Below are 20,099 nucleotides of genomic sequence, written 5' to 3'. Positions count from 1 at the left end.
AAAATTTTCACATTTTAATCTATTTGTTAGTATTTTAAATTCGACCAAGACAATGTTGCAGGTTATTCGGTCAATCCATTTATCATTACAGTTGAATCAATAATTTAAAAAAAATGGTACTTTTTCACTCGAATTTTATATGGATAAATCAGAAGAAATTTCATATTGAAAATGCTCGATATACAAATTACAATATATGCATTTTTTCATTTAGGTTTCCAACGGGAAACATTTTTCCACTTTTGAGAGTTTATTCTTCCTAGGCCCATGAACATTCAAAGCATATCGTCTTAAGATTTATCATTATTAATAATAAACATCTTCCTACTTGCAGTTTTTAAATTTTAAATTTTGATTTTTAAAATTCATTTTTCTAAATATTATTAAATACGATCCAAAAAAGGCAATAGGTAATACAGTCTCCATCAAGACAAATGAACGATTAGGTCCTATTTTTTAACCCATTTCTTAGTGTTTTAAATCCAACCTGAATAATGTAACAGATTATTTGATCGACCTGTCGAAATAAATGATCCGGTCATTATGGTCAAATCAATTATTTAAAAAAAAATATTTTCACCTAACTTTTGTCTAGAAAAGTAAAAAAAAAATTGTATAAAAAATGCGTTGAGTACCCTAGCAGCTACTTTATTTTTTAAAATTTCCATTTCTAAATTTTTATATTTTTTAACTGCTTTGTTAGTAATTGGCCCAAACAAAATAGCAGGTTATCATGTCCACTCAACGGGATAAACGATCTGGTCATTATGATTGGATCAATTATTTCAAAAAATGAAATATATTTTCACACAACTTTTGTATAAATTAATCAATAGAAATTTCATATAAAAATACTAGATATACGAAAATTTAGATATATGGATTTTTAAAAAAATTAGGTTGCCAATGGGAAACCTTTTTGCATTATTGGGAGTAAATCCTTTATGGGCCTATGAATACTCCAAACACATCATTTTAAGATCTTATTATCACTAATAAATAAATGAATATAAAAAATAATAGTTCTTGATATTAGTATATCTAATAAATTATTTGAGACCCTTTTAGACCTCGAGGCGAAGATCGGGCACATGCCTAGAACCCATGAATATGATTGAATTTTCCTCTTCTTCTCTCTTTAAACTTTAGTAACTTAATGCCCTTTTTTGCTAAGTTAGTAAGCTAATGCCTCACTAAAGAAAAGAATTTAAATTAGACACTGTCAGACACAATGATAATCTTAATTAATTAATTTAGGAACTTCGTGCAGCATTAATTTAAAAGCCGAATTAGATTTTAAAAATGTAGATTCTCCTGGAAGAGTGGCCTGCCGTTCCGGGGGACATGCTTCCATATTTTTAATTACTTTCTTGGATTTATACATCAAATCAAGGGATGCCGATTAAGATGAGATGATATCCTGATACTGTGAAAAATACTCTGTCAATATCAAAATATAGTAGTTATATGTCCCAAAAAATTGTCAAAGAGCATAAAAGTATATTATGGCTAGAACAATTTTTATGAAGTTTTCATGCATGTTTCCTATGCTGCTGTAGCAAAATCCAAAAGATAACAAAAAGGAATCCTAATCGAAAAAAGGGAGGAGAAAACCAAAGTAAAAGGTGTTTCTTTTCATCCAAATTATCAAGCCGGCATTGTATGCAAGCTGTCAAAATTGAGCGTTTAAGTAAAAACGATGGAGGACAAAACTGAAATATAAAATCGATTCGTGAAATCATAAATTTCTAAGAAAATGAAGATAGTGTTTAGTCGATATGTATATATTATGTGAATAATGACATTGTTTGAGGTAAAATCAAAGATCAACATATTGTGCGCACTCGAATTTCGTCTTGTCAGAGCTCGCATGCGCGCGCCTAAATGTAACGCGGCTTGAGAGTGTCCACCTTCTCGGGAACGCGCGTGAGAAGGAGTCGCCACTACCTGTTTACGACTCGAAAGTCGAGGGCCGGTGAGTTGCCCGGGTCTAGGGGTATGGGATACACCTAGTATGTTAAGGCAATGGTCTGTACGGAAACGGAAATTCCGAATTCGGGGGTTCTATTACGTGTGGGCCTATATCCCACACGCCCTTTCGGTACTCTAGCTTGCTAGGCTTGCCATTTTATTTATTTACCGCATGATTCAAGGTTGCACTTGACTCGCCCATTTTGACACTATAAATTCGAAGAAACACTTGAACCATCCACTCTCCAACCGGGATTATTACATGAATAAATATACAATATAAACCCTTACATTGTTCTCTCAAATAAATAAAAGACAAATTATAATGACTGAATCCCGGTCGGTTCGCATTTGGCCATTATTCCACTCATGCTCACCGTATGATTTTGGAAAAGATCGAAAATTAAATTAAATGCACACTCGGTGTATGGGGGCATTGGACCCCGTGATCGACGGTTAGGAGCGTTGGACCCTGTATAAATCGTGTCCTAAAGGATCGGGCTCGACCCGCATAACAAACAAGTGCAAAAATGTAACAAGCAAGCTCAAATAAACAAACAATGAGTTTTTGTTATAGCCGAATTTACGTGAATTAACTGATTATTAATCGAGGTATCTTGGCATACAAATCCTACCTTAAAATAAACAAAAAGAGTAATAGAGAGGGCATGTAGCATTCGGCGTTATTTTAGTGGACCTGACAAAACACAATGTCTGTAATCAAGTCTCGAATGTGTGGATTATTTTTACATTGTTCTGTATCATGACAATATGTCTTTTACAGATTAAGAGTACTTTCACCTAAAACCCAAAACCCAAAACCTAACCCTCTACTTGACTATTTTCCATGTTTTAACCCGTTCTAAACACAATCCTACACTAGAGTGACGGCAAGACAAAAACCGGTAGTCATGCCATTGAACCGGAAAATATGTGTATGTATGAAAAATCAAGATTACGTGGCACGTATCTCAATGCTTTTGAAATTGTGAATTTAAAAAGCGAATGACTAACAGTTCTTTAACTGTCGATGCGATTACAGATTATTAATCGGTTTGTACAGTTCATTTAAAAGAGTCAAGTGATTTAATTTAGCCAAATTTTAACGTCCCGATTACCCCGTGTGTGGAATTTTAAGTTAATTTAAACTTACCGAATGATCTAGTTTACGGGTTTCGAGCCATCGAAATGGCCATTGGTGGACCGCCCGATAAACTCTAATTTCCAACCGTCTTGGGGTTAAATGAAATTTTTAATCAACTTTACGTGATTAAACCAATTTAGGTGAGGTTTTAATCAAAAACACATTCATCATTCCAAGCACAATAATATGGGCAAAATGATCACAATAAAATTAATTCGTCGATTTTAAGTCCAAGTGATTAATTAAACCGGCCTTAGTTTGTTTAGTCGATTTTATCTTTAACAGCCAAATGAGCATGAAGTTAATTCGCGTGGGCTCATTCTCATTTCAAACAATCAATTCTAAATTCGATTCTTTGAAAATATTCAAATTCGTATTCATATCGATTTCTTTTCACATGCCTCAGTTTTTTTAAAAGTCAGGTTTAATGATTAGACCGATTCATGTTATTTTCATTCAAGACACATATTTCTCATCATCACAATTCATGTAAGTATTGAATCGACAATAACAAACAAATGCGAAATCGGTATCTACATAATCTCGGAATTTCAAACAAAACATTCAAGCATGCATAACAATATGGGATTTAACGAAATCGATAAAAAGGGCATCGGTTCATACCAAAATATGCATGGAAATCGATATGGGACCGCCTTATCACCCCACAATACTCGGAAATTAAAAGACCTAACTCCTCTAAGGGTTTAGTGGATGTCATACTTATGCCTTACGGATGAAAATGAGTCGGGAAAAGTGTGAGGTGATAAGCTGGATGCTCAGGTACAACAATGATCCAAGTAAGCCTTCCTTGGAGCTCAGGTGAGGTGAGACTGTGAGATAAAATAGGGGTGTCTCATCCGATCAGGCACGGTTTGTTCAAGGTTGTTAAGAGGTCCACGGAAGTTGCTGTTGATGGTGCTCAAGAGGTGAGTACCCTAGCTGACCTAAATCAACAAGGAAAAAAAAAAACCGTGAAACCTTAAAGAGAGAGAAAGAAAAATAAAAATAAAAATAAAAATAAAATTCGGGTAGTTTGCACGGTGGAACGGCCCTCGGGCTATGACCTTCGTGTCACGGGGAGAGTGAGGATCGTTAGAGACCCGTCAAGGAAGAATCGTACGACTCGCCTTAGTCGTAGGGGTCGAAGAACGCAAGGAAACCTTAAAATCTACAAAGAGCTTGTTTCCGTTCAGCTCTGGAGCGGGTGGTTAGGGACTCCAAATGGCTAAATGAATGTCACCAATGGATTGAAAAGGTCGAAAATAGGTGGGGTATGTATTTTTTCGAAGTTTGGGTGAGGGTAGATGGATGTTTTGCCCGAAAAACGACATTTTTTGACAATAACGGTTTTTTTTTTGTTCTCTCCTCTGCCGCTCTCTTTTCCTCCGAATTCCTCTCTGTTCTCTGCTCACCCCTCCCCTTTTGAAAATTTCTGAATGAATTCTGAATCAATGAGGGTGATGGGTAAGAGAGGAAGGAAGGTTTTAGATCGGAAAGTTGTGCCAAAAATCAGGCAAATTCCCACTAAATTCCTTTTTTCTTTTTCAGCTGAACCTGGCCCCTATTCAGCTCACCATGCTGACCGAAATCTTCCTAAATCTCTGCTAAAAAATGAATGGGAGAAATGAATTAATGTCATGTGCAAAGAGGAAGGTGAGGCTTGGATAATAAAGTTTCGCAAAAACCGGGAAATTTTCTACAAACTTCCTTTCTTCCTTTCTGCTATGAACCTAACTGTGTTCCTCATCCTCCTGCTGACCGAATCCTCTCAAGAATTAATGGAGAGATGAATGTGATTTTCGGGCAAGAAAAGGAGGAGAAGCTTAGATAGGAAAATTATGTAAAACCGGGAAAACCTTCACGAACTTCCTTTTTTTTTTTTCCTTTTTCAGCTGAACTTAGCCGAATTCTTGGCTTCTTTTGAATGTGTTTTTCTGCTGAAATTAAGAGAGTAAATGCTTGAGGGAGTGTGAACTTGGAAGGTGAATGCGAGTTTAGAAATTGTCACACGATGAGGAAAGTCATTAATGAATTTTTTTTCTTTCTTTTCTCCTTTGCAGCTGCCCCTTTTTGGCCGAATTCTTCCTTTCTTTGCTGTAAAATGAATGATTTTATTAAAGGAGGAATTTTTGCCAATCAAAGAGCAAACTAGGAAAATGATTAAATGGCATAAAGTGTCATGAATGACCGGTCAAAGGAAATGAATGCAACCATGTTTTTGCCGAAATTAATGAGGAAGCTTGATTGATGGAATGAGCTTGGAATGATTCTTAGAATGGCAAAGGATTGAATGAGTTTGGAGACCGGTTAAAGGAGGAAAGATTTGGCCATGCAAGACTACAATGAATGAGTGAAATTCGGCCATATGAAGGAAGAAACATAATTGGAAGAAAAATGCAAGAGAGGAATATAATTTATGCAAAAAGGATTCGGCCATAAAGAGAAAGAAGCAAGAAGAAAATTGGAGTTGGAAGTGGGATTCAAGATGGAAGAATAAGATCAAAAATGGAAGAAAAGTTAATGGGAAATAAAAGGAGAAAAAGTGACCAAATGTAAAATAAAATAGGAAAGAAAAGACTTGGATGTGAGTTTAAGAGAAATATGGATGTAATGTGCTAGATTAGGAAAGAATGAGACTAATTTTGCAAATGAAATAAAGAATGTGGCTAGTTTTATGAAAAATAAAAGATTGGGGTCAATTTGTGAATAATGAAAAGGTGGTTCTAATTTTGTAAATAAATAAAAGTAACGTGCTAGTTTGCAAAATAATAAGAAAAAGGCTAGATTGCAAATAAAGAAAGAGAATGGAGCTGTTTGCAAATAAAAATGGAAAAGTGGCCGTGGGTCTTACATGGATTTAAGGGATGTTGGAGGAGTCTGGATCCTAATCAATTGCACATTTAAATTTCGTAACACAAAGGACAACTGTTGATATGTGCAGAAAGGCGATCCCGATAAACCTGATTTTGGTTTATCATGACTTGATGCACTGGGAGCTTGGGAGCTGGTTTTGCCCGATACGGGTAACCGGAGCAACACTAATTGATTCAATTGCATGTTTGCATGTTTGTGCATTATACTGCTTGTCTGGGTAAGATCTGTCATCCTTTCGTAAACCTTTTGGAAGGCCCTGAAACATTCCTTTGTCATCATATTTCTTGAGTCGCCTAGTCGGTCCTATCGATCTTACCTTGAATAGTAAACCGACTTTGTCTGATTATTTTCTGCTGGAGCTCATATTATGACCTAATTGGTTCAAGACTTTGTTGTAGCCGGTGGACCAAAAATGGGGTGCTGACACATATAATTCCAACATATCCTGCAAAGCATATTAAATATTTTCTCCCTTATAGAAAAAAAAATTAAATATTTTCTCCTTATATTACAATTTCCGTCCATTTTGTATAAAAAATGAGATTATTATAAATTATAAATTAATATTCCATTTTCTGTAAGCTGCATGAATTATAATTTTTTGTCAAAAATAAAAACAATTAATTTATCATAAATATGAGTGAAAATGGCAATAAATTATTTTCAGTTAGATTCAGTAGACTTGAATTTTTATTTTTATTTTTTATTGAACAAACTCGCATTTCAGATTTAAGCTTTTATAATGAGGTGAATCGTATGAAAAGTGAAAACGTATATAGTCGTAAATTTTTATAAGTCAGAATCAAGTTTTTTGGAACTTCCCTTCACTTGTTTGTCCACTCCTTCCCTCTCTTCTGCTGTCTTATACTTATTCGTCACTAGCTCTCAATTAATCTATACCTACCACTTAAACTTTGTAATAGGTTTTATCGGGTGTTTTCATACTTTTTAATACATTTTCGTAATGTAGACGGGACAATGAATCAGATTCTAGGTCCAAATTTCCAGTTATCTCGAGATAAATTCTTCCCAACAAAAGCTCATAAAGGGGAACAAAGGCAAAAGAAATCTTATAGTTATAGATCGGATAATGACAATCAATTCGACTATCACGAAATGACAATATATGAAAAGCTCTTAACTATGTGGATGGAAGCATAATACGATCTTCGGTGCATGCGCTGTACTATTATGCCTATCCAGAATAAATTGAAACTCTCAATAAGCAAAGTTCGTGATAGCTGCAATTTGCAAACATAAAAGAGTCGAAAGCGATTACTGGAAAAATGGACCCATACATAAGGAAATAACAACTTTAATGACCGACTTATCTAAAAATAAAATTAGTGGGTTTACTTATTCACCAAAAAAAAAAAACTTTAGTGTAATAGTTTGTACTTCTGGCCTAAGTCTGTTTAATTTATAAAAATACCCTTTTGCCTTTATAGTAGGCTTCAATCTATATATGAGGGAATTGAAATCACAATCTATGACTTGGCAAAAAAAAAAAAAGAAATCACAACTTTTTTTTTTTTTGGGTGATAAGAATTACACCTGTTTGTCCTACTAGGAGCCAAATCACCAAGGGCAAATACGACCCGACCCGAAACAGATATAAGCGGGCCCGACAGAGAGCCTATAAAAACCCGCCCGAGTCCTTAGCGTGTTGCATTGTAGTTTTACAGAAGTAGACACGATCAGAGAGAGAAGAGAAGGAGAGGGATTGAGATCAGAGAATGGGGAGGGGCTGGGCAATCGCAGTTCACGGCGGCGCCGGAGTTGACCCCAACGTCCCTCTCCACCGGCAGGAGGAAGCGAAACTACTCCTCGCCCGTTGCCTCAACCTCGGCGTCTCCGCCCTCCGCTCCTCTCTCCCTGCCATCGATGTCGTCGAACTCGTCGTACGTTATCCAATCTCTATCTCCCCCAGTTTCTCTCATCAGTTTTTTCGCCTTTGCCGAGTTTTGTTTGATTCGGTGATATTGTTAACGTTGTGATCGGCAGGTAAGAGAGCTGGAGAGCGATCCCCTGTTCAACTCGGGGCGGGGATCGGCACTGACGGAGAAGGGGACAGTGGAGATGGAGGCGAGCATAATGGACGGGCCGAGGAGGAAGTGCGGGGCCGTGTCGGGGGTGACAACGGTGAAGAACCCAGTGTCCCTGGCCCGCCTGGTGATGGAGAAGTCGCCGCACTCTTACCTGGCCTTCGCTGGCGCCGAGGAGTTCGCCCGTCAACAGGTACGTTAGTCTCCCCTTGCCCTAATACACTTTGTGTCCGCTGTTTTCGGGGCGCCCAGAAAAAAAACAAAAGGAAACAAATTGTGTGGGCCCCGAGTTTTTACTCCACGTGCTCCAAAATCTCTGTCGTCTCATTGGCACGTGACGATCCTGTAAGATGCCCCCGTGCGGGATCCCGCCGTGCGGCAGAAGGGAGATTCGATTCCAGGGACGATATAAGCGTTCCTTTCGGCGCCTTCTTCCGTTTGATTTTGCAATAAAATTTTTAAAATTTTAATTTTAATTTTATTTCTATTTATTACATAACAAAAATTAATAATACAGTTATTACTTTTTTCTATTTTTTTTTCAATTTTTTAATAAATTAATTTAATTTTTAATACTAAATTCTCTCAACTATTCATTACTTTTTTTCACAATTCAACAACACAATCATTACTTTTTCTTAATTATTCATTATTTTTTTATATTTTTTCTTATAATTCAATAACACAATCATTACAGCTTAATTAAAATCAAAATTCAACTCTACTTAACTCTAAAACTAAACACAAATCAAACACACCTACTAACCAATTTCGATTCACGACTAATAATCGGTACATGGACTTGCTAGACGGACGAGTAACAGTCACTTTTTAATGGCCGTAAGAATCCGGCCCCTAGGAACATTCGAACAATATAACGATCAGAATCGATAATTTTAAGGGTAAATTGCACTGGTGGTTCAAAAAGTTTTACAAATGTTTCAATATGGTACAAAAAGTTTTTTTTGCTACTTGATGGTACAAAATATTTTAAAGTTGTTTCAGTATAGTACAAATCGTTATCTTGCCATTGACGTCGTCAAATCGACGCTGATAGTGGAAAGCCAATTTTTTAGGGACGTTACATGATGGTGCAAAATGTTTTGAAGTTATAACTTAATAGTACAAAATGTTTTACATAAGTTACATGATGGTGCAAAATTTACAGATTTTGTAAAAGACGGCTTGACGGCGTTAATAGCGAGATGACGGTTTGTACTATACCTAAACAATTTTGAAACATTTTGTACCATTGAGTAGCAAAAAAATTTTTATACCACATTAAAATATTTGTAAATTTTTTAAATCACCAGTGCAATTTACCATAATTTTAATTTAAAGTGCCAAGGTTGAATTCACCTTCCCTTAACATGTCCCCTTTTTTTTTTCTTGTCGTTTTGGGTCGTTGGGAGCATGCATGGGACGGGTCTCGATCGGTCCCACTCCTTATTAAAACTTAAAGTGGGAGATTCGTTTGGTTTATAAGTAACATTTTAAAATTAGATTTTGTTTTTGAAAAAGAGTGATATAAATTGATATATACGGAGCCCACCCTTTGACTTTGTATGAGTTATGTGATTTTGATTTTGAAAAAGAGTGGTATAAATGGGATCCCCCTTTGACTTTATATGAGTTATTTTGTTTTGTTGTGAGTAGAATTAAATTAAAGTAAGATTTTAAAATCTCACTTTGAATCCAAACGCGACATCGGCGGGCGATCTCTCCGATTGTCACGGTTGATGTTCACATTTCACAAGATGCGTTTTGAATGTTTCAAATTCCCTGGAGAATAGAACTGGTTCCTCGTATTCATCGGCTTAATCGAACAAAACTGTTTTCAATTTTTAATGTCGTAATGCCCTTTTTGGTTTTTACTCTTTTTTCCTCATAAAATCACCAAGATTTCTTTTATTTCAATTTGTTGTCCATATTGAAGAATCCTATACCTAATGGTTGTTCTTGGTCGTCGGCTTAGGATGGAATATAAAAGGAGATTGGATAGGAATTCATATCTTATTGAATATCCCAATTATGTATTTAGCGTAGATGTAGATAGAATTAGAGTATCTAGCACAGAGTATCGCCACCAAATATGGGTTTTGGATTTTCAGTTAATAAAATATATGAGATAAGAATTTTGAAGTCTTATACTAACCAAAGTCGGTTTACCAAATACAGCCTAAGTGACTCTAACCTTATACGTGGATCTGCTTTGTGTGTCCGTGATGTGGTCTTGATGAGTCAGCTGTTGATTCAGACCGGCCTATTTAGTGATCAAATTGATGAACAAGCTCGGAAGGCAGTGCAAGCTTTACTTACTCGCATCACGGGTTACAAAATTCGCTTATAGCTTTATACTGTTGTTTGACAGAGCGTTGAGATGGTGGACAACGAGTATTTCATCACTGAAGAGAACAAGGGAATGCTGAAACTGGCTCAGGAGGCAAACACCATCATTGTACGTTTGATTCACAATTTCAGATGTATTCGCTGTGATTACGTCGTGAGCACTTATAATGGTATCTAAATTGGATGAGTTCGATTTGCAGTTTGATTACAGAACCCCAATCACGGCTCTTGAGACTTGCGGCACGAGCGTGGATAATTCCCTGATGATGAACGGCCTTCCCATCAGTGTGTATGCACCAGAGACAGTGGGGTGTGTGGTAGTGGATAGCGAAGGCCGATGTGCTGCCGCCACTTCCACAGGTGGCCTAATGAACAAGATGAGTGGCCGGATCGGAGACTCGCCCCTGATCGGATCTGGCACCTACGCCTGCAATCTCTGCGGGGTCTCCTGTACCGGGGAAGGTGAGGCCATCATCAGGGGGACGCTGGCTCGGGATGTGGCTGCAGTCATGGAGTACAAAGGCCTGGGCCTGCAGGAGGCGGTCGATTTTGTGGTCAAGGAGAGGCTTGACGAGGGGGGCAAGGCGGGGATAATTGCTGTGTCGAGGGACGGGGACGTTGCCTGTGGGTTTAACAGCAATGGGATGTTTAGGGGGTTTGCCAGCGAAAACGGGTTCATGGAGGTTGCCATCTGGAATTAATCGAATCGAGACCAAAAAATATCAGATAGTCGAAGTCCAATAGGTCCGCTCTCATCCTAATTCGTCTTTGTGCTCTGCTTGTATGTTAAAGCAACTGTCGCGATTAATTAGCTTTATAACTTTACCCAATAGAAATACCCGGTGTCGGTTAAGTGTCGCTTGTGATCAAGAACCGTAATGGTAGTGCGAATTTCTCGACTTTCATCAATTTCAATTTGTCGAAATCTCTAAGATCACTTGAGTGATCGGTAATTGAATGATCCAAAAACTATGATCTTAACTGGTTGGTTGAATGTTGATGAACCACAAATAAATCTAGCATGAATCTAGCATAGAAGATTCAAAAGCTTGATGCATCCATCGGTCTGTAAAGGCCTGTTAACAATAGGATAACAGGCGAATGCATTGCCTGAAGTCGCCCCGCTACAAGGGCTTTTGGTGAGTCGGAAACGAAATAGACGAGTATCGGTTAGTCTTATTCCAGTCCGCTTGGATCAGCAAGGTGCCCGTGGAATTAATCTACTACCTGGGCCAGTCGATGGACCACCGTTTTTGTTGAAGTTTCTATGAAGCTGGTACATGAACTTGTGATATCATATCTTACGGTTTGCTACTATCCTCGTGATTTATCCTCAAGGACGACAACGGGGAAAAAATGTGACATTTAAATCAAATTACTGTAGGAAATGGGTTCATATCCACGACAATTTGGCTTATTTTACATGGAAAAAAGTAAGCATAAAAGAAGAAATAAGGTTGTGAATGTAGAAGCAAGCAGTGGCCATTAGGCTTATCGTTAGGTTTTTCATAAATCTTTTGCTGAATGCGAAAATTCACCGATCGACTTCTTACCGGAGTATCGCTGCTGACAATATTAATTAACTTGGATGCACCACGGACTGAGGAAATTATGCCCAGGTGCATGTATATGGCAATTATCCCGAATTCATATATCATCTGAGACTCTTCCCCAGCCCCTTGTCTTACTGCATCGAAAGGATTCGAGGGATAGTTGATGATTCAGATCTAATGAAATCATGTCAGGATAAAAGAGTTGGCCGGTGAGAAATTTGGGGAAAAGAAAGTTACCCCTTGCAGATTGAAGGTTTGGTTGCTTGGTGGATCGAGAAATCTCGACGCGAGAATCTTGCCGAGCTGAATTTGGCCCTGAGTTGTGAGGTGCACATGGTCCCACTCCACCGGCATTCCCTCTGTATCGACAGTTCGAATGTTAGGGTCTTCTACTGTGAATTGAGCGGATCGCACGAGACTTGTGAACCGTTTCTTCCCCGGTGCAATTGCTATCTGGAAATAATGGAAAAAAATAGAAGGAGCAGAGTCAAATGAAAATTATGCTTTGATAACCAAGAGCACGTTAACCAAGAGCAGGTTAAAAAATTCACCCACCTCGTTCGACATGGAGATTGTGTACTATTAAGCTAAATATAGCACATGTAAATGAGATTCAATGTTCCCGAACTCTAAAACCATCTCAAAACCACAAGATCCTGAGCTCAATTTTCACATAGGGTTTCCCATACCGGTTATAACGCAAACGAAGGCTGTTAGTACGCAATATTCACCCTTATGTGTGTGTGTATCCCTTGCTTGAATTTGCTTTCCGTTTCTAATATATGTAAACATAGCAGATGAGAAATAATCAACCTGCAAGATTATGAGGTCAGGAGACTTAAGATCTTCACGGACGTCGCTAAAGAATTTCGACAACTTGGGTTGGTATGCGATCGCATCGCCGATAGATTCTGAATCGCTGCCACCTTGTTGCCACAGAAGCGCTTGAATCTTCCCTCCACCCTGTACCGAAACATTGGCCCTCAGCATCAGACGATCATACAGAGCCGTCCCACGTTGCCACCGGTCGATGGAGCTTCCGGCGAGCGCACACGGTACCAGACCAATGGTCCCATAATCCGGCTTAAGCTTTAGAATCTCGTGGGCAAAGGGCATCCCTGGCCCAACCCCGTTGATTCTCTTGGCATCGATGCCTTCATGGAGTGGCTCCTTGGCCAGCTCCCAAGTAAGGTTTGCGTCGAGCCGGCTGATCGAGGGATCGGGCTCACATTCTGGAGGGACGACCCCGTCCCAGGCTAAGTAGCCGGTCTTATCTCTCTTCACACCGCCACGGCCCGACATGTTGCTCTGCCCCGCCAGCAGGAAGATGTTTTTGGGGGGAGCTTCAGGCATGACCGGCCATGCAACGGCAAGAAACATCAACAATATGAAACGACACATTCGTGAAATTCCCTCCCCTTTTGCCTTCATTATGTATTCTATTGAACTAGAGACCAAGAATTTTTGCTTTTCACAACGATTTGTGTATTTATATGACTAATTTAGTCTTCGATGATGATCGATATGTCTATTTACATAACAGTAATCATCTCTCAATGATTTCCTTAAATATCACACTATGAAGTGGTCAGTTACTTGCATTTATTGCTCTTCTATGTTTCCCTAGCAATCAACCTCCATGACATGTGTAACACAACCATGATTTATGTAATTTCTTCCAATTTTCTGTCTGTACGGTGTCTATCTAAGTATAATTCCCGGATCACAAATTAATTGGCTAATTACCTCGAGTAAACTGTATTGTGGTACCAATACTAGTCGAAACATATGAATCTTGTTTCATTCCATAAGACGCCTCCAAGCGTCCATTATTATAAACACTAGCGAAATATACGCACGTTGCACCTTGAAGTTGTCCCCGAAGGAGAATAAAAAAAATTAAAATAATATAGATAAATTGGTATAGTAATAGTAAAGTATTTCAATATATTAAAAATAGCATTCCTTAGCATCCAACATGCACGACCTGGACAAAGAGTAAATTGAAATTAAGAGATATGGGCCCGTATGAAGAGAATAATATTTAACATTGATGAATAAAATGCAATTTGCATCCTCATATTTGGACTTAAAGGCGAAGTGCTCTCTATCCTTTAAAATTTTATACTATATCACCGACCTATTTAACAAACAACAAAATGCAACCCCAACTACTTTTTCACTCAATTATCCTGCCAAAAGTAAATTTATTATTAATTTTTTGATTCTAGATTTTCAAAAATAATTTCAAAAATGAAAAAAAAATTAAAATTAGAAAAGGAAAAAAGAGAACTTATGAAATCAAGGCTAACGAGGGATAACAATCAATTAACATTCCCTGTTCTTGCCAACAAAAGTGAGATGGTCGCATTTGATCAACTCCAATGGAAGAACATTTAATGGGGGCACAACAGGATTCAGGATTTGATTAGACAGACCCAAAGGTGAGATCTTTTATCGAATCAGAGAGTCAGACGACCTCTTCAACGACAAATAACTCCAAGACCAAACTGATTTCATATAGGCGAGCCCTTTCCTGTGTCAAACGGTTGAACGACCTTGGAAGAAAATGACCTTGATGGAGGATGATGAATTCTTTGCAGAACACCTCCTAGATAGGCCTCCGAAGACCTGCCTGGGGCGGCGGGCCCTGGCACCTGCTCCCTCTTCTTTCCCTTCCCTCTCTCTTACATTGTTGTGTTTTTTTTTAAAATTTTAATTATTTTTTAAAATTTGAATGAATAAATTGATAATAATTTATTTTGTTGATCGGAAAAGTGGTCAGAAAGGTAAGTGGGGTTCACTTTGCTTCTTTTTAAAAACATTGGATGGTATAGTGCAAAATTTTAAAGGTTATGCCACTTTATAACTACGCGCAAAGGTCATGGTGCGTATTGCATTTTACTCAACATTAATTGAAAAATCTTCAAAAAAAAAAAATTGTTTGCCCTGACCCATATGTAAAGGACCAATGGAATCCTTGGTGCGAGAGAGCAAAATATTTTTATATGGACGTTTTGGAGATCTCAGGAAATAGAATATTTGAAGAAATAAGATTACATCAATCAATTAGGTTAATTGGTATTATCGGATCTGAATGTAACGATATTATTTTGACGTAATTAGTTTCCTAGTTCAGGTACTTTTTGAGCCTATAAATAGGCTAGTCATCCTATGTATACAATGAGTCGACTTACACAATAGGAAAGTGGCCAAATAGAGACGGAAATTTGAGACTAGCACATCTTCATCTCAAACTAAGACAAAATTTGAGACGAAAAATTTTGTCTCAGTGATACAGAGGGAAATTTTCGTCTCATAATTCGTCTAAATTATGAGACGAACACAGGGCGACCGCTTCTGCCTCGAACTATGAAGAGACGGAAGTCTTTGTCTCAATTGCGTCCCACGCTATTTGAAGACGAAAAAAGCCCGTTTGCTTTCCCATCTCTAGTTTGAGATGGATGGAGAGACAGATTTGTCTATCTCGTTACTCGGTGAGACTAATCTTTCTGTCTCAATATGCGTTGCAACATTGAGACGGAAAACAAGACATAAAATTCCATCTCTTTTTTTGACAAGTCAGGAGACATAAAACTTCATCTATTAATTTGATGAGACGAAATTTTCTATCTCTCACTAATGCAAGACGGACAATGCCATCTCATTTTCCGTCTCTAGCTTGAGACAAAACATAAGATGAAAATTTTCGTCTCAAGGGGAGTGAGACGAACAAGCCTGTCTCAAATTCCCGTTTCTATCCACATGAGATGAAAGTTTTTGTCTTAAATTTCCGTTTTTATGATCTAGATACTACTTATAAATTTGAATAATTATTTTTACTTTTGTTTCTCCTTTTTTCGTTCCGAATCTTCTTCCTCTCCTTTTCTAAAATCCAAAATTTTTTTAGGATTTCACACTTAAAAATTTAATCACTCGCAGAGTAAATGCATCAAACAAGTTATTAATTGCTCCTATTAGTTTTAATGTTGAGTGTAAATGAGATCACGAATAGCAAGGTATATGAATATGAATTATAAGAAAAGTATATCAAAGTTTAAAATATTATCAAAATAAAAGTGATGAATATTAATTGTACATTATAAGTTTTGTAGTTAAAATAATAAATAAATGATAAACAAGAGATAAATATTATTAGGAAAAAGGTACAAACCACAATAAGAGTGGAGATATAAAATTAGTCGGAGGTATTTAACAAATTAGCAATAGAAAAATAAATATTAGTTTTAAAATGAAAACTTATAGATGTATAATAAATATAATGAAATGTTAAAAGATAACAATAAATGAGAGTAGTCTGGATGGTAATAAGCATGTGTGCCAAGATTTAAACCTTGGTTCGAGTCTCCGCAATTGCAAAACATGGCACCACAAAAGCCTGTGGTCCCTCCAAGCTTGGCCTATTCCCATTTTTTTTTAAAAACATTTTTCAATGGATTTGGGTATCAAGGATTGAGATGGAGAAAAAGATGGAATTTTTACTCTCTAATGGAGAGACAAAAAACTCTCTCTCTTTTTGTCTCAATTGTGAGACGGAAATTCCGTCTCACTATTTTGCAGCGATGCTTTTTGATGGCGGTAAGGAGAGAAGAGAGGACCAAGCCCCCAAAACAACGAGCGAACGACCCGAAAAACCTTATGAATCCACCTAAGTTATTCGAAATCAGAGAAGAACAACTCAAAGAATGAGTTACTCTAGAATATAAATTGATTACTTCAAAGATGACTTGCTCATATCCTTACACGATCATCCTATTTATAGAACAAGGACACAAGGACTTTTTAGCTTCCCAAGACACCTCATTAACTCTAATTCTATTTTCTCGGATTTTTCTGGACACAGCTCACGAAAATGACAATAACTTTTCCTAGACAATTCCAAATTACGAACAGTTTGATTCATTAGAAACTAGACTTCTAGGGCTTTCCAATGACATCTTATGTGACCCTATTTAGTGCAGAAACGACTCAGAAAACTAAACACGAAATGACTCTTCGGTTTCAGTCCAACAGCCTTTAATTATATTCTAGAACCATCATATGGTCTTCTCGTTGTCTCCATCATTCTCCCCCAGTTGGAAGAGACTTGTCCCCAAGTCAGACCCTTCTTCTTCTCCAGTATAGGGCAATAGGTTAGAGACATTGAAAGTCGGAGAAACTCCATAGTCTCCCGATAACTCAACCTTATATGCGTTTTCACCCACTCTCTTCAAAATGCGAAAAGGTCCTTCAGCTCTAGGCTTGAGCTTACCAAAGCGACCTTGGGGAAACTGCTCTTTGCGAAGATGAATCCATACCAAGTCTCCTTCCTTGAAAGTTGCCGGCTTTCTGAACTTGTTGGCTTGCTCCTTGTACTTCTCATTTTGCCGAATGATCTTCTTGCGAACCTCTTTATGCATACTCCGAATTTGCTTCACTCTTTGTTCAGCATCACTACTAAAAGAGTGATTAATTCGAAAAGGGACCAAATCCAACGGACCAATAGGATTAGATCCATAAACAACCTCGAATGGGCTCTTACCGGTAGACTTGCTTTGAGATCGGTTATAAGCAAACTCCGCTTGAGGCAGCACCATGTCCCATTGACGAATATTTCCTTTCACCAAGGACCTTAGCAAGCTTCCCCAACTTCGATTAACCACCTCCGTTTGGCCATCGGTTTGAGGATGATGGGAGGAACTAAATTGAAGAGTAGTTCCAAGCTTTCTCCAAAGCGTACGCCAAAAGTGACTCATAAACTTCGTATCACGATCGGAAGTGATAGTCCTTGGAATGCCATGAAGCTTGACAATCTCTCTGAAGTAAAGATCTGTAACATGAGACGCATCCAAGGTCTTAAGACACGAAACGAAGTGCGCCATCTTAGAGAATCGATCCACCACCACCATGATCGAGTCTTTGTTCCTTTGTGTCCTTGGTAATCCCACCACGAAATCGATGCTCATATCTTCCCAAGGTGCATTGGGGACCGGAAGTGGAGTGTAAAGGCCCGTATTTTGAGAATAAGCCTTAACAATGTGACATGTTTTGCAGCGCTCCACATGTCTCGATACGTCTCGGATCATATTCGGCCAATAGAATTGCGCATCAATAAGAGCAAGCGTTTTATCTCGCCCAAAGTGACCTCCAAGTCCTCCCTCGTGAGCTTCTTTGATGATGGCCTCCCTCAAAGAACATTGAGGAATGCACAACTTATTGGACTTGAAAAGATAGCCATCATGTACGAGAAAGTCCTTCCAAGGGCCTTTGGAACATTCACGCCATGTCTTGGAGAAATCAACATCCTCCTCATAAAGCTCCTTGATGATCTCGAACCCCAACACTTTTACTTGCATAGATGAAAGCAATCCACACCTTCGACTCAAAGTATCAACGACTTGGTTTTGAGTACCGCTCTTATGCTTGATCACGAACGTGTAGGCTTGTAGGAACTCCACCCACTTTGCATGGCGATTGTTGAGCTTATGCTGGCCATTAATGTACTTCAACGCCTCATGGTCCGAGAAGAGCACAAATTCCTTCGAAATAAGATAATGCCTCCAATTGGCCAAAGCTCGAACAATGGCATAAAATTCCTTGTCGTACGTCGAATAATTCCTCCTCGGTCCATTCAACTTCTCACTAAAGAAAGCAAGTGGTTTGCCTTCTTGAGAAAGAACGGCTTCAATTCCCACATTCGAAGCATCGCAACATACCTCAAAGACTTTCTCAAAGTCAAGCAAGGCAAGAAGTGGTGCCTTCGTCATCTTCTTCTTTATTAGCTCGAAACTCTTTTGAGCCGCCTCGTCCCACTTGAATACACCTCCTTTCAAGCACTCCGTGATAGGAGCGACAAGAGTGCTAAACCCCGCAATGAACCTCCGATAGAAAGAAGCTAGCCCATGGAAACTCCGGACCTCTTGGAGAGATCTTGGAGTCGGCCAATTTACGATCGCCTCCACTTTACTTGGATCCATGCGAATGCCTTCTTGAGAGACAATATAACCCAAGAAATTGACACTATTTGTGAGGAAGTGACACTTCTTGAGGTTAGCATATAGGCGTTGCTCTTGAAGCATGTTAAAGAGCTCTTTAAGTTGCTCCAAGTGCTCCTCCACGCTAGTACTATAGATCAAAATATCGTCAAAGTAGACGACCAAGAACTTGCCTATGAAAACTTTCAACACATGGTTCATGAGGCGCATGAAAGTACTCGGGGCATTAGAGAGGCCAAATGGCATAACTAGCCACTCGTAGAGACAATCTCTCGTCTTGAATGCCATCTTCCACTCATCAGAGCAAGATGATAGGCCTATTGATGATGCCGACGACAAAGTTGTTGATGCGACGACGAAGCCAAAAAACCTGTAGTCAGTCTCTTCTAGCTTCTGAAGCCAGAATGCTCAGGTCGTTGTATTTGACCTTTGAGGGCAAGACACCTCAAGTCAACCATTGTTCTTTGACCTTTGAAACCAAGAAGTTCAGGTTGATTTTTCGATGACTGTTGGGCAAAGCACCTAAGTCCATCCATAATGGTTATCGGCTGGGCCAAGAGCCTATGTCGTCATCAAACTTGTCTATGTCACATGCAAGACAAGCATTTCGTTGTGCTACATGCTCTTCCTGGAGAGATTGTGAGAGATATTATGATATTTCAGGAAGTAGAATATTTAAAAAAAAAAAATTGTATCAGATCAATTAGTTTATTTAATATGTGTTTCGGATATTCAAATATCTGATCGATATCCAAATTAATTAAACCACATGACCTTGAATCCAGTTAGATAGGACCATCAAATAGGGAAGGGAATTATTTGCCTGCTTCACAAATAGTACCGTATGTGATATAGAAATTTCCCTAGCAACGGAAATACATTATTTGACACCCACTTGAGCTTAATCTACTTGGGGAGAAAATCGTTGGCAATGTTAATGAGCTCATTGGTCCTCTTGATTCCAGTCTCCAACTCAAACCTCAAACTCGGAGTAAGAGGCCAGAAGTCCATCTCCTGAGGACATATACGAGCCTGATACACTGCAAAACTATACCAACCTGCTACATTGATTCCCTCACGGACCCTATGAAGGCTAAGACTGAGGTGATTGACGAGGTTGATACAGTCCGTGATAACACTGGCGTTGATAGTGCTGAGCCCCAGC

At 38.4% G+C, this 20,099-nt stretch overlaps 2 protein-coding genes across 2 annotated transcripts; one reads left to right on the top strand and one right to left on the bottom strand.

The window, feature by feature from the left end:
- Nucleotides 1–7,660: 7,660 nt before the first annotated feature.
- LOC116192804 (probable isoaspartyl peptidase/L-asparaginase 2) lies at nt 7,661–11,295 on the top strand. Its single transcript, XM_031521454.1, has 4 exons — nt 7,661–7,893; nt 7,997–8,230; nt 10,409–10,495; nt 10,587–11,295. Exons 1-4 carry the CDS (start codon nt 7,729–7,731, stop codon nt 11,085–11,087), a joined length of 987 nt encoding a protein of 328 aa, XP_031377314.1. The 5' UTR covers nt 7,661–7,728; the 3' UTR covers nt 11,088–11,295.
- Nucleotides 11,296–12,122: 827 nt separating this feature from the next.
- On the bottom strand, nt 12,123–17,124 carry LOC116202818 (probable carbohydrate esterase At4g34215). The gene is made up of 4 exons (XM_031534442.1): nt 17,102–17,124; nt 14,093–14,110; nt 12,753–13,386; nt 12,123–12,392 (listed from the first exon to the last, which is right to left on the bottom strand). The coding sequence occupies exons 1-4, from the start codon at nt 17,122–17,124 to the stop codon at nt 12,123–12,125; spliced, it is 945 nt and encodes a 314-aa protein (XP_031390302.1).
- Nucleotides 17,125–20,099: the final 2,975 nt, after the last annotated feature.

This window comes from Punica granatum, chromosome 1 (genome assembly GCF_007655135.1).
Source record: "Punica granatum isolate Tunisia-2019 chromosome 1, ASM765513v2, whole genome shotgun sequence".
Classification (NCBI taxonomy): domain Eukaryota; kingdom Viridiplantae; phylum Streptophyta; class Magnoliopsida; order Myrtales; family Lythraceae; genus Punica; species Punica granatum.
This window is presented reverse-complemented; position numbering and strand designations above follow the sequence as displayed.

Bases quoted from the DNA above. Each gene is read 5' to 3' on its own strand.
- LOC116192804 (XM_031521454.1), top strand. From the start codon at position 7,729: ATGGGGAGGGGCTGGGCAATCGCAGTTCACGGCGGCGCCGGAGTTGAC. The intron at 7,894-7,996 runs GTACGTTATCCA...TGTGATCGGCAG, and splicing joins TCGATGTCGTCGAACTCGTC to GTAAGAGAGCTGGAGAGCGA. The intron at 8,231-10,408 runs GTACGTTAGTCT...GTTGTTTGACAG, and splicing joins AGGAGTTCGCCCGTCAACAG to AGCGTTGAGATGGTGGACAA.
- LOC116202818 (XM_031534442.1), bottom strand. From the start codon at position 17,124: ATGGAGTTTCTCCGACTTTCAAT. The intron at 12,393-12,752 runs GTTGATTATTTC...CATTATTTCCAG, and splicing joins CTGACCTCATAATCTTGCAG to ATAGCAATTGCACCGGGGAA.